Here is a 14813-nt window from a genome sequence, read left to right as displayed (position 1 = left end):
AGGAGGGAAGAAGCTTACTTACAAATTCCTTAATTCCTGGAAAAACACTGATCACAGCTTTAAGGTGAATCTACTTCAAATTCATTGTATTGGGAGCTCTCACTCAAGCCTTTTAAGCTTCAGACTGTAAGTCTTGTTAAACAGTAACCCAGGAGACAGCATTTTAAATGGAAATATCTGAACAACATTACTTTAAAGAGCAAAAATACAAAAGCTTTATACACAAGCTCACTGTATCCTTGCAGTCATTTTTTGGCATTCCGTCTGAGTCTCAGGTGGCTGTGTGATGCTCAGCAAGCTCTGCCCTGTCTCTCCCCGAGTCCTTTAGCAGGGCTTCCTTTTGACATTTTTGAGACCCTGCTGATCTGCTCCCCATGAGATGCACTCTGCCAACATGTGCACAATGACCCTGGTTACTCCAGGGGATTGTGTCATCTCTTCATCCTAAGGCTCATAGGATCATACCTAAGCCAGTAACTCTCTTCAGGAATACATCCCACAAATTCATGTCACCTGTGCATGAAGGTGACCTCCTACAATTAAATTAACAATTTATAGAGACTGGGAGATGCCCTGAAGTATCCATTCCATTACTACCTTCCCTTTCATTCTGCTATTAAAAAAAAAGAAAAAAAAACAGGAAAGAGAGCAAAAGCCTTAATACTCCTTCAAACAATTTAGCTTTGATGTTGTAAAATCCTTTCAAATATATTGACTAGTTAAAATTGTGGATAAGTTTCATGGAAAAAATATCTGATTTTTTTGGGGAGGCAGAATTCTGTAACTCAGACGACTGGAGTAAATTGGAAAGTTTATTACTAACTGTTTGATGTGGGCAAACTACATTTTTATCTCTCAACAGCAGCAACCTTAATACATTTTGCAGTTTTGCCATTAAACACAGAGAGATGATTTTGCATCTAATTTCTAAAAGCAGTTTTGTGAGAGAAAATGGCTAATCAACATGGACAATGTCTTTCTTCTGAAAATGCTTTTAGTGTGACATAAATGACAGCTATTTAAAGGCAATAATTTGTGTTTTAGATCTCACACAAAAACCAGCAGACACAGTAGCCTGCCTTTGAGACAAAACACTGATACATGTGACAGAACATTTCAAGCAGTAATAATCAGAAGCCTCAGATCCAGCATAATGCAGAAAACTGAAATAAACCCCATCAAAATCTGTAGCTTTTTTTTATGCTCTTGATTAATCTTTAACTGATATTATGTGGTATTGTGTTATGAATAACTAGTTACCTACATCAGGCAGGTACAAGAGATGCAAATCACATTCGTTCTGCAGCTTGTACACTTATAATTTACACATCTATTAAAAATAAAGTGGTTTTCAAAATGTCACCCAGGAGGCATGTGTTCTGTTCAGTGACCTTTGGAAACTCTAGTCCAATGAATAACTAGTGATGTGCAAATAAGTTGAGAGGCAGTAGATAAAAACTGCCTATAACCTTAGATGTTAACTGTTATGAGGATGGCTATGGTAAAAAGATGTATTGCTCTTTCATAATTTGCCTGAGAGAGCACACCAATGAGAATATAAACTTGTGCCTCTAAGTTGAATGGTCATGAAATTCATTATCCTGGACAATTAAAATAACATGCAGAAAAGTGCAAATAATTGTATCATCTAAGTATCTAATTTAATAGTAGTTTTCTACCTTACAGGCATTTGTTCATATGGCATCAGTCACATCTTGGTAAATTCAGTCTTCCATTCAAACATTAGAAGTAGAAAGAAGCCTAACTGTGTTTGTCTTAAGATGACAAAGCTTCATTTACAGGATCTTGGTAGAATATTGAAGGAATTCAGTAATGACAATCTTGCATCCATTAGAAATCTTTGTAAGTACTATGATATATGACGAATCTTAAACTTTCTTTCTCACACAATGTGTGTTCCATCTGGGCTTGATCTTGTGGCAAAGAAAGCCCACAGTGTAAAAAAAAAAAAGCCAGTTATGTAACCAAAAGGCAAGGAAAAAACATTCAATCCAGGTAGATATGATGCAGTACAAATTTTAGATCTTTTGTGTGTGTGTACTACTTTAAAACCACACCACCAACAAGCCCTTCATTGCTGGGCCTGATTATATCTCACATAATTCAGACCCATATAAACATATCCCTTACACATGGTCTACAGCATTTATACAGTCACTTGAATGTTTAAAACACTTCTGCAATTTTTGTTTTACAGCATAAGACTACATGAATTCTATTATGATGCCCACATGCAAAGAAATCAAGGAGTTTGAAAGAGAAAAGATGCCTCATCTCCAGTTTGCAAGCTACAAGGGAGTTACCAAGTCACACATGCCCTTCTTAACCAAATGCCTATTTAAACACTGCCAAAGTTATGGGGAAGAAATTCTGGATACTAGTCTGCAAGTAGCTACACTTGAAACTAAACCATGAAAGGCTTATCCTATTGTATCACTCACACTTTTATTATTTATTCAAAAGAGAAACATTTGTATTCTCAACCACTTTTAATTGCATACAGTATTGCATTATTTTTATTACAGATTATATATTTTCCTGTGAGAGAAGAATGTTATACTTACCCTCTCCAAAGTAATTTCCTCAAATTCATATTCAATTTCTGTTCCATTGACCTAAAGAAAATAAAAATCAGAAAATTCTTTAAATGCACATGGAAGGTACTTTGGTAGGGATATTGTACAGATATTCCAGTATGATTGGTTTACTGAAGAACATGCTTCAACATATAGACAAGGTTTTCTAAATTATAGCCTATTTAGCTTGCATTTGTCTTGAATGGCACGTAATCAAGCTTATAAACTAAGAGACACTAAAAGTTCAGTGTGTAAAATAGTTAAATACTGGATAACTAAGTCACATAATATGACTGATAATTGATACAACGTGAACTTCGTGTAAATGTTCCAAGGTAATAGTTTAATGTCAAAAATACAAAATGATCCTGAAGAAAGATTAATTATTCATTGCCTTACAAGCTTCAAGTTACCTTGCAATACAAAACCAGGAAATTAATAGTACTTATATAAAAATCACTCACTGATACAGATACTGAAATACATCTTGTTTACTATATTAACCTAGGGCAAGAACATGACAGAGGACCTTTGCAATAGACAGATAAATGGCAAAAAGGCACAGAATGTTAATGAGATTCTGGTGCTGAGTTTCAGTGTCAAAATAAATTAAGCTACAAAATGCAGAGCACCAAAATGGATTGCACTGGACAAAAAAATCAGCTGAAGACATGACACTGATTTAAGCAGTATTCTGAAGCCTTGTTCCAGTCTGACATGGATTTTTTCTGTCCCTCTAGGCAACTCACTTAACATCACTTTCTAAGTTTCCTCATTTTTTAAGTGGGTAGAGTACTACATCTGAAAAAGTTGCAAAAGCTGACTATTTTAAGTAAACTATAGAGTAATGAAAACACTTTTTAATGAAAATCTCAGAAGAATCTAAAAGATCACTTAACTACAGCTAGACAGGAGTTTTATTTGGCCCCAAAGTATTAATGAACCAGAAATAATAGACATTGCCCATGATTCATGCCATTTCATTTTTTGTCATGATAGGATGTCTCTGAAAATAGTTTTGCTTTTGTTAAGTTTCACTTAAAAAAAAAACAAGTTGTAAAAGTGAAGTGAAGCATTAGGATTGACCTAATCTCAAATTAACAAATTTGTTATCTCTGAGAACAAGAACATTTATTACTCCTCCTCACTCCCAGCTGCTGATTTTCCATATTAGCTTTCTAACTGCTATCACAAAAAACACTGTACACAAAGCATTCTTTATCTAGTCCAACACCTTTCAAATGTAACTATTATTTCCCTTGCAAATACTATAACTAGGTATATGTATCTACCAAACAAAAGCTTCCTATAAAAGCCATCAACTATTTAATTTGTCTGCAATTCAAGATCTGATCAACCATGAAATCAGTAATAGAAATACAATCCCTAGAATTTGTGTTCAAAAGCAAAGAGGGAGAGAAAGAAAAGTCCAAACAAAAAACCCATGATTAAAAATTAAATGAAAACACAGCCTCAATGAATGAAATATTGAATACATACAAAATATTTGTAATTTTTACATTATTATAATGTGGTAATCACAATAAAAACAAATATGAACAAAAATTTTACTATAGGGTATTTTCCTGTTCTGTGTTATCACTTTAATTCTTTCTCATGGGCTCTTTTATTAATACAGGTAACTTATGAGATATGAACATCTTTATAGTTACTCCATTTTTTGTCTTTTCTTGTCTAATGATAATGAAATCAAAGCTATTTATATGTCTCTGTTTTCATTAACTTCTCTTTCATCTTATGTTGGTGGATAGCTCTGATCTATGTCTTCAGTTCCTCAGTCTTGCTCTATAAAGCTGTCTTTGCTTCACTGCTTATAATCACTTTTTCTTTGCATTAAAAACTCGTTAGTGCAGCAAAATGGGAAAAAGAGGGACATGAGAAGTGGGTAACCTCTGTATAAAGATGAAAGGAGAAAACATAAGCTGAATACTCAATTTGAATTTGCACACAAACAGTATTTTGATTATGATCATCTGAGGGATTTCTTTTATCATCCACAGTCATGATTCCAAAAAGGTCTTCAGTTCAAATCGTCATTAATCCCAGCAGAGATCTATTATAAGGTTCCATGGCACCAGAGATGACATGAATTAAAAGCTGATCTTGATCCAACTCCCTTTTTTTTTTAAGTATATATATCTACATGTGCAGTTTACTGCCCTGTTTTTGTTACTGATTTCTCAGAAGACCAATGCAGTTATTACGTAAAGGATCTAATAAAATATTGCACCTACGTGAGGCAGGTGGAATGCAGATGTATGCAGTACCATTCATTGCTAGCATCATTTTATTTCATATTTAGACTCTCTGGCTGCACCTACACTACTAAATTAGAGTCCATTTTCAGCCAAGTCTCAATGCTTAAGGCTGTTTTTGTCTGGAGCATGCTGGAAACAAAAAGCCAAGGAGTGAGCCAACAGTTAAGCAGAAGGAGAATAATGGCTCCAGTGCTGGAACTGGCTTGTTAGTCCTCTGAACCTGTAATTTCCATTTCTTGTATGGTGGGTTGACTTTGACTGGAAGTCAGGTTCCCACCAAGACACTCTATCCCTGTCCTCCTCAGCAGGACAGGAAGGAGAGAAAATAAGATAGAAAAAAACTCTGTGAGTCAAGGTAAAGGCAACTTAATTAAGGAAAAGCAAAGGTCATGTGCAAAAGCAAAGGGAAGCCAGAAGATGTTATTGTCTCCTTCCCATCTGCAGGCAGTGTTCAACCACTTCCTGGGAAGCAATAAGGTTGCTCCAGCAGACAAAAGTTGTAATAGTGAATACCCTCCTTCCTTCTGTCTCTTAGATTTATTGCTGAGCAGACATGACAGGTTATGCAATATCCTTTTGGTGGGTTTAAGTCAGGTGTCCTGGTCTCTGCCTAACATTTTACCCACCCCCTCAGCCTACTGTTAAGGTGGAATGTTGGAGAGACAGCCTTGATGCTGTGAGAGCCCTGCTCAGCAGTAGCCAAAACACTGATACGTTATCGATACCTTTCTAGCTACCAATCCACAGCACTATGAGGGATACTATGAGGGAAACTAACTCCATCTCAGTTAGACTCAATACATCTTACAATTAGTGTCCCTATGTCTCTCTACATGTTTTTATATCAGATTGAAGCAAGAGCAATCAGCAAAATTGTATAATTTTAGATAACTATGAAAAATTCCAAACATTTTCATATGATTTCCTCTTCTCCTCCACAGTCAGAGAAATCATCAGCATTTCCAAGTCAGTTTGGAAACATACTTACCCATCTTTCAGAAGCACAAAGCCGACAACAGATATACTTAATCACAACTTTGGTATTTATAATTTGGTATCTATAATGCTGAAATGTTATGTAGTCATCTAGTTATCTTTGTACTCAGAGAGAAGAAACAGACACTTCCAGGTCTTAATTAATTTAATTCTACACTAGCAATCTCAGATTGGTTAGACAAATTGTACCCCTGAGGTTTTCCTTCACCAAATACAGAGTTCCAACCCCTACCATTCTATGGTATGTAAAGTTTGGTGAGCATTCGTCTTAAATCCTTTTTCTCTGCATTACTCCTATTTGTAGACTGGTAACAAATCTCTGCTTAAGAGAAGCTGTATATCTTTCAGAATTATAACCAGTGAAAGGCCAGATCTCTGGTTTAGCAACTCTTACTGATTGTTTTCAGGCTTGTCTGCACCTGTAACTGCCAGCACATGCACAGCATGATATCCAGCACCTGCTCCCACAAGCCCAGCTGGTTAGAATGCCCACATGGAACAACTCAGTCTCCCCTCATCTCCAAAAGCTCAAAGCCAAGACAGATTGCTGCTGGATTCCCTCTCTGATTTGGGACACTCATGTCCACTCTTTGGAGAAAAAGTGCTCAACAACGTCTGTGACAGTAACAGGCCCAGAGAACTCTGGCAGAAGTGGGTAAGAAATGCACGTGAGGAGGTCCACGGAAGGACACAATCAAGCACATCCCTTCTTTAAGGCACAGTCTGGAATCAACATGTTTTATTTCCATCAGAAAAAAAAGATCCTGTTGACTAGGCCAAAGTACGTAAGAGCTACATTAACAGGTCTGCATGAAAGCTTCAGGTAACTTTGAAAGCCTTTGTTGCCCTGTTGTTCAAGAACAATATCAACAACATACAATTTTGATGCAAGAAAGTTTCTCAGTCTGCTGACCTTACATGTACTCACAATCTACAGTATGATGAACTTAAAACCTCTGTAGAATAAGTTACCATAATTCAAATAAGTCCTGGTGTTCAAAGCAAATACTTGTGTGTGGGATTGTTCCTCCCAAGGTGCAGGACTCTGCACTTGTCCTTGTTGAACCTCATGAGGTTCCTCTCTGCCCAACTCTCAAGCCGGTCGAGATCCCGCTGAATGGCAGCACAGCCTCTGGGGAATGAGCCAGTCCTCCCAGTTTGGTGTCATCAGCCAACTTGCTGAGGGTACACTCTGTCCCCTCATCCAGGTCGTTGATGAAGATGTTGAACAAGACTGGCCCCAGAACCCATCCCTGTGGAACTCCACTGGCCACAGGCCTCCAACTCGATTGTGTGCCATTGATCACCACCCTCTGGGCTCTGTCATTCAGCCAGCTCTTGGTCCACCTCACTGTCCACTCATCCAAGCCACACTGCTTGGGCTTTCTGATGAGGGTATTGTAGGAGACAGTGTCAAAAGCCTTGCTGAAGTCAAGGTAGATGACACCTGCTGCTCTCCCCTCATCTAGCCAGCTGGTTATGCACTCATAGAAGGCTTTCAGGTTGGTTAAACAGGATTTCCCCTTGGTGAACTCCCCCATGTTGACTCCCCCTAATAACCATCTTTTCTTTCATATGTTTTGAGATGGTATCCAGGATGAGTTCTATCATCTTTCCAGGGATGGAGGTGAGGCTGACCAACTTGTAGTTTCCTGGGTTGTCCTTCTTGCCCTTTTTGAAAATTGGAGTGACATTGGCTTTCCCTCAGGCATCTCACCAGCAATTAGATCAAAAACATCAGCCAGCTCCTCAGTTTTACAGATTAAAATAGATCCACAAAATCCATGACAAAAACATTCTGTTGTTTTTTTCATTTTCACATACTATGTCACTTTCTTAAGACTTTTACATATATGGGGTTTTTTTTCCATAATAACAATTTGATGCTATTTTTATAATTCTGTGATTATTTCATTTGATAAACCTGTTTACACTCAAACAAGTAAGCACTGACTAATTCCTTCTTGCTATCTTTCTACATATCTACAACTGCATCCACCCACTCAATAAGATAAATATGTCATCACGGGAATCTTTATGATAAGAACTGTAATATAATAGTGGCAACAACAGCATCAAAACACTTACAATTTATACAGCTGCAATATCTGAGAACCTCTGCATCTATTGTTTCCAATAAAATTTATGTCATTAGAGCTGTTTGTTATGCTCAGTCTTATTTTCAAGAAGAGATTGTTTTGCCTAAAAATTACAACATCTGTAGAATTTTATTACAAACAAACCCCATTTTAATTATATTTAATTGGATATTGTTTTTCAGCTGTCTTCAAGAAAGAAGAATGCTTGCTCTACTTTTATTATTATGTGCAGAGGAAGATAACTACTCTGACACTGCTTTTCAGCCAACATGCTAATTTTATTGTTTTGGCTGCATGGTTTCACCAGTTGCCTAACAACCCAGTCCTTACCAGGATACAAAACTTCCAAATTCTTGTTGTACAAGTAACCATAGGATTTATCTATCCTTTAAAAATTTCCAATTTGATGCTTAATTAAAATAGTCCATTTTACATTTCAGAAACATCAAAGCCATTTGGGTAATTTAACAAACATAAGAGTTAAATAGCCCTTCATGACTTGTTTTATCAGCAACACCACAGACTGTTCCTTACTTATCCATTTGCTGTCTCTAGATTTAATTTATTTCTTCATTAATTATCAAAGAAGATCTGATGACACCACAGAATCACAAAATCACAGCATCTCCAGGGTTGGAAGGGATCTCCAACCTTCTGCCAGAGCAGGACCACCCAGAGTAGATCACAGTAACATTTGCTCTCCTCCAGTCCTCAGGCACCTCTCCTGTTCTCCATGACTTACTGAAGATGATGGAGAGTGGTTTAACAGTTACTTCTGCCAGCTCCCTCAACACCCTTGGGTGTATCCCATCAGGGCCCATGGATTTATGTACATCCAGATTGCTCAACTGATCCTTAACCCAGTCCTCATCAACCCAACGTAACTCCTCCTTTAACTTGACTTCCTCTGGAGTTTGGGGCTCCTGAGGACAGTCTCCAGCAGCATAGACAGAGACAAAGAAGGCATTCAGTAACTCTGCCTTCTCTGTATCTTCTGTCACCAGGGCACTTGCCTCACTCAACAGTGGGGCTACATCGCCTCTAGCATTAGTCTTCTCTGCAGAATCCCTCTCTGTAAAGCTTCCCTACCCTCAAGCAGATCAACACTTCCACCCAGCTTGGTGTCATCTGCAAACTTACTAAGAGTGCATTCTGTCCCCTCATCCAGATCATTAATAAAAATGTTAAACAGGAGTGGCCCCAGTACTGAGCCCCAGGGGCACCACTCGTGACTGGCCACCAACAAGGTTTAACTTCATTGAAAACAACTCTTTGGACCTGACCATGTAACCAGTTTTTCACCCAGGAAACTGTATGCCCATCTAGGCATACAGTCAATTTCTCTAAGAGAATGCTGTGGGAAATAGTGTCAAATGTCTTACTGAAGTCAAGGTAGACAACATCCACAGCCTTTCCTTCATCCAACAAGCAGGTCATCCTGTCATAGAAGGAGATGAGGTTTGTTAAACAGGACTTGCCCTTCATAAACCCATGCTAGTGGGTCTGATCACCTGGTTGTCCTGCATGTGCTGCATAACAGAGTTTACGATGATCTGCTCCATCAGCTTCCCAGGCACTGAAATCAAACTGACAGGTCTGTAATTTCCCAGATCATCCTTCTGTCCCTTGGGTGTTATATTGGCCAATATCCAATCAAATGAGACCTCTCCAGTCAGCCAGGACTGCTGATAAATGATGTACAGTGGATTGGTGAACACCTCTGCCAGTTCCCTCAGCACTCTAGGATGCACCTCATCTGGCCCCATAGATTTGTGCACGTCAGTGTGGAGCAGCAGGTCACTGACCAGCTCCTCCTGAATTGTAGAGGGACCATTTTGCTCTTCACTCCTATCTCTTGGCTTGGGGGAGCTGACTTTCCCCAGTGGAAATGCTCCTATTACTAAAGACTAAGGCAAAGAAGGCATTAAGCACCTCAGCCTTATCCTTGTGTTTTCTTACCAAATTTCCTTCCAATAGGGGATGGAGGCTCTCCCTGGTCTTTCTTTTATTGTTAATGTATTTATAGAAACTTAATATATTTGCATAAACATTCAATATATCTAATGCAGATCCATCACAAAACTCCTAGCTTCAAAAGCATAACCCATGGAGCAGATCAGAGCAGAGATCATGATTTCAAACAGGGGTTTCAGTAAATGGAAATTAAATGATCCGTGTGTGAATTCTCTTTAGGCTAGCACTTCCAAGTTGGACAAAATTAGTATCATCAAAAGAATAAGAATGCAAATTTCAGCTTTTGTACTTACAACCTTCTCTCTGACACTAAGAGAAACTCATATGCTATTATAATATCTATCTAAGAGGTAGAAATCCAAGTTAAGCAGTCATCTAGGCCTTTTTCTTTACAGCCACTGGACAGAGAAATCAAGAGAGGGTGATTTATGACATGAGCTTTAGTCTTTGGATGGAAACCTCTGTCTGCCCACTAACTATATCGAGACACTTCAGACTTTTAGCATTTGCATCCTAAAAAAATAACTTTATGAAATTCCTTATATTTCTGTATCTTAAAATTACAACAGACTTCAGCCTGGGATTTGAAACAGTGCATTCTAGAGAACTGGATATGGTCACTTCTCTCTACAAGTTTACATTCTTATGTTACTCAGGCCAATTGCTATAGGGCTTCAGAAGTTTGCAGTCACTCTGCCTTTCACCTTTTTCTGTGTGTCTGCATAAAAAATGAGTTATCATGTATTCGAAGCTTGTCAGGTTCCTGTATCTCTGGTCCATTTTAGTTTTAGAAGAAAATCTACCAAACTTTTCAACTGAGAGTCTGCAGAGCTCATACATTTTTAGAAATTATTTTCCTGTGCAATATTTCATGCTATGTACATGATACATATAAAAGAAACTTGCTATCACTTGATTGGTCTTATTTCATTAACAGAGATCATGAGGGACATGTAAGTTTGGACTTACAAGGTTATTTTAATAACGTTTAATACTTTAATTTGCATAATTTAATATGAAAGTCTGGTAACAGTGTTTAAAGAGCAGAAATGAATACATAAACTCTGGGTTAAATTTGATTCCTTTAAACATAAGATAAAATTTTGTCTCAGTTTTGGGGAGAAATCAATAGCATACTAACTGGCAACGTTTTATGCAAGGAAACAACTATATTTTACTGCATTCTTTGATATCTATGACATGTTTATGTAACAATCACACATGTAAATATATCTAATATAGACAATAGGCATGCCCAATTTCCTTAATAAATAAACAAACAACATAATGTAACATTTTGCAATTTGTTAAATGACAATGTACGCTGGCTCAAATTTGTGTGCCTAGAGTTGTCTCCAAGTACCTTTATTTACCTTTGAGAGTTAAGGCACCCTTCTCTGCTCTCTCACCCTGTTGCCTATGAATAAACCAAAGTCAATGAACTCTTCTGGGTTCTTTTCTTGTGTTCAACACAAGTACTGAAGGCTAAACTACACTCTCAATAACACTGGTGCAATCCCATTGGTGTAACTAAGCTTGTACTAGTGTAACTGATACTACGTTTATTTATCTGTAGATAGATGTACTTATACCTGCAGGAGTGAGCAAACCTGAAAAGGCATATAAAATACTTGCAGAAATAACAAAAATCTGTAATAAGGACTATTCACATAAATAAAATATATACACACTTATAAACAAAAACTCATGTATTCCAGAGGAAAAGCTTTTTACACATGAATTGCTTTACAGATGTTTTTATAGCAGTAGAAAGGTTCACTGCTTCTCTTAAAATCTTGGAAGACTCTTTAGGGTATGTATGGGCAGGGAGCCACAGTCCTCTGCACTCTACAACTAAAAGCATAGCAGAACAGCTCCCTCATGCCCAATTAATTTTGCTGCAGAAAAAAAAAAAAGACAATCTGAATGGCTGAGACAAAATCAAAGTGCTTTTCTGCTCCTCCTCATAAGCTGAGGGAAAGAAAATTGATGTAACTGTTGTTCACAGGGATTAACAGTGCGTGCCCTGAGAAGCAGCTAATACAGCATGACTGATCATTACCAGTCACAATCTATTCCTAGCCAAAATTCAGCAAATTGTTCCCAATGCTTCTCGGCTTTCTTGGGAGGAAAAACTGGTTTGCATCACTTTGAGACAAATTTCACGGTGTGAGAAAAGTTTCTTCAACTTAAATCTACTTGCATCCAATCTTCAGTTTGATTTTCAATGAAAAGATGAAATCTTGAAAGGTGAATCTGAATTATACATTTGAAACAATTGTTATGTATTACCTCAGTATTAAAACAATAAATATGCTTTTAATTATCTATTAAATACTGCCTGCAACAGCAGGGGCACTTTCCTAATGTACTAAGGAAAAAGCCAAAATAAAGCTGGAGAAAATCCTGACACATATTACTCTTAAAAAATAAGCACAAAATGCTCGCAATGCACAATAAACTCCCTCAGATTAGGAAAGTGCTGTTGGGAAAAAAAGCTAGGGCAGAAAAAATATTCTAACAGTGTTTTTAATCCACTAAAATGCAAAACTGCAACACAGGAATACTTCAAAAATGGTTCATGTTATGCAATACCACTTTGAAATGTCAAGTATTGCATCATCCCTTTTCAGAAGTGGAGCATACTTGATCAGTTACATGAAGTATCTTTAGTATGTTCTCCATAGGTTTCCTGACATAATGAAATCTCTGATTTCCATATCTAAACTGTAAACTATTTCTCACATTGGGAAAATATTCTAGTTCTTATCAATATGTAAGAAAGTTAGTGGTCAGTGATCATCATAGGTAGATTTGTGTTTAATAATCCTTCTGGACATCAAAATCCGCTAAACAGGCATTTCTGGGCTTTACTACACTGTGCATGCTCTAACACATCTGCTCCACAGACTTGTTATTTTTCAGGATTCATTTTTTTTCTGCTTCATCCCATATTTGGAATCTGCTGTGGTATGGTATGTGATAAAAGCTCATCTGCACTCCCCGAAAGGAACACAGAGAGTCAGAGGCTGGTGAGGGAACCCACGTTAACACCCTGCCTGGCTGCTCCCAGGCTCATCGCAGGAGCTGTCAGCCCAGCAAAGGTGTGCACACACACACACAAGGGCAGGAGGAGTAATCATTTTAATCCCTTCAGAGACCTCCCAAAGAAACCTCATCTCCATGGGCTATAGGTGACACCAGCACCATAACTGGCGAGCAGTTTACAATCTGGGAAACGTATGAGGTGGGACGTGCTCTGGGATGCAGGGAATGAATGTTTTAGCATTGTTACAAGACGTGAGATTTTTAGGGAAAGAACCAACAGGTGTGGAAAAAGGAGGGGTAAAGGTACTTAGGAAGAAGCATGGAAAACTAGGGAAAATAGGATAAAAAAAGCCAGTCACATGTAAAGAAGTCGGGTCAGTGCACTCTATCCGAGCCCCGCACTTGCTAAGCATTGTCTGTCATGTCTTCTATTAAACTCCATTTCTACCTACATTCTGGGATAAGAGTTGCTCTATTTTGTGTGTGTATGAAGGTGCTGGCTACTGGAAGGACATTAGGTCCATGACAACTGCACAACAGGCTTTAGGATCCTGGCACTGACTGGCACCCATTTATGTGTGTGTATTACTGTGCTGGTGGAAGAGCAGGGGCCAGGGCCAGGTATGGGATGGACTGTGTGGCTCAGTTACTGGAGCAACGCATGGTATGTGTGTGTGTGTGGCAGGTATGTGTTGCTGCATAAAAAGGGGTCCATACAAGCAGCTGGAGAGGGGCTGCAGCTCCTGCAAGCCTCAAGGGCTTGCACACTAGCATCTCCAGTGTCTAGGACAGCAAGGATCTGGGGCCATCTCTATTGAGTTGACCAAGTGTTTAAATCCAATTACTGGCAGTTTTTGCATTTTACATATCTATCTATCTATTTTAAATACTGGCACAGGCTGCCCAGGGAGGTGGTGGAGTCACTATCCCTGGAGATATTTAGAAGATGCATAGATGAGGTGCTGAGGGACATGGTTTAATGGTCAACTTGGCAGTGTGAGGTTAGTGGTTGGACTCAATGTTCTTAAAGGTCTTTTCCAACTGAAACAATTCTATGATTCTATATACATACACATAGAGGAGAGGGGGACACTGGTGCGTGGGCTGATTGTGTCTGTGTGACTCTTGTTCAACCATGTATATTCCTGTATACATGCCCTATTTGTGTATATGCTTACTAAGAATATAGGCTCAGCCTTGATATTGATTGGATTTTGCAGCATACAGTTGCAGCAGCCTCAGCTCTATCAGGCTACCAAATTCAGCAGCCCTCCAAAAGCTTGTAATAATTAATGTACATGTATTAAAAATAGAGTATTTTTTTGCTATCACAGACTACAACACAATGCAAGGTTAAACTGTGAACAAGAAAGTATAACTTTGCAGACCAATGTTCATTGCCATGCACCTCATGTTCTCACCAAAACAGAAAGATTAGAAAGGTGACAAGGAAAATTGTTTTCATAATCCTTTTCATTCATTCATCCATCACTAAGAATTACCAGGGAAAGAACAATGGCTAGAAAGACACCTGAAAATAAGAAATGTGCCCAAACTGTGTATAATGGCAAAAAATATACAATGTTAAATCCCAACTTTTAGTAAATCAGGGGAATATCTACAAAGTATAAACTAACTAGGTTTTAGATATAGCCAAAAATAATAATAAAAAAAGATGTGTACTTCAGGAACAGAGTGGAAAGCCAAGAATCTTTTCTTTTCCTCCATCACAACTGCCTATGGAGATGAGTTTCAGTGAGACATGTAATTGAAATGGGGGTGCCCAGTCCCAACTAAACACCAACCTGTCTTATTGATGA

At 38.1% G+C, this 14813-nt stretch overlaps 1 protein-coding gene across 7 annotated transcripts in view; it reads right to left on the bottom strand.

Moving 5' to 3' along the window:
* DLG2 (discs large MAGUK scaffold protein 2) overlaps positions 1-14813 on the bottom strand; it is a 1019609-nt gene that overhangs the window by 386746 nt on the left and 618050 nt on the right. For all 7 annotated transcript variants that reach the window (XM_061990809.1, XM_061990848.1, XM_061990864.1 and 4 more), the window contains one exon: positions 2586-2636. In XM_061990809.1, the coding sequence (XP_061846793.1) occupies positions 2586-2636 (51 nt within the window). The remainder of the gene's footprint in view (positions 1-2585; positions 2637-14813) is intronic.

Source organism: Colius striatus, chromosome 1, assembly GCF_028858725.1.
Source record: "Colius striatus isolate bColStr4 chromosome 1, bColStr4.1.hap1, whole genome shotgun sequence".
Lineage (NCBI taxonomy): Eukaryota > Metazoa > Chordata > Aves > Coliiformes > Coliidae > Colius > Colius striatus.
Note: the sequence above shows the minus strand (reverse complement) of the source record. Positions and strands in the feature narration are given on the sequence as shown.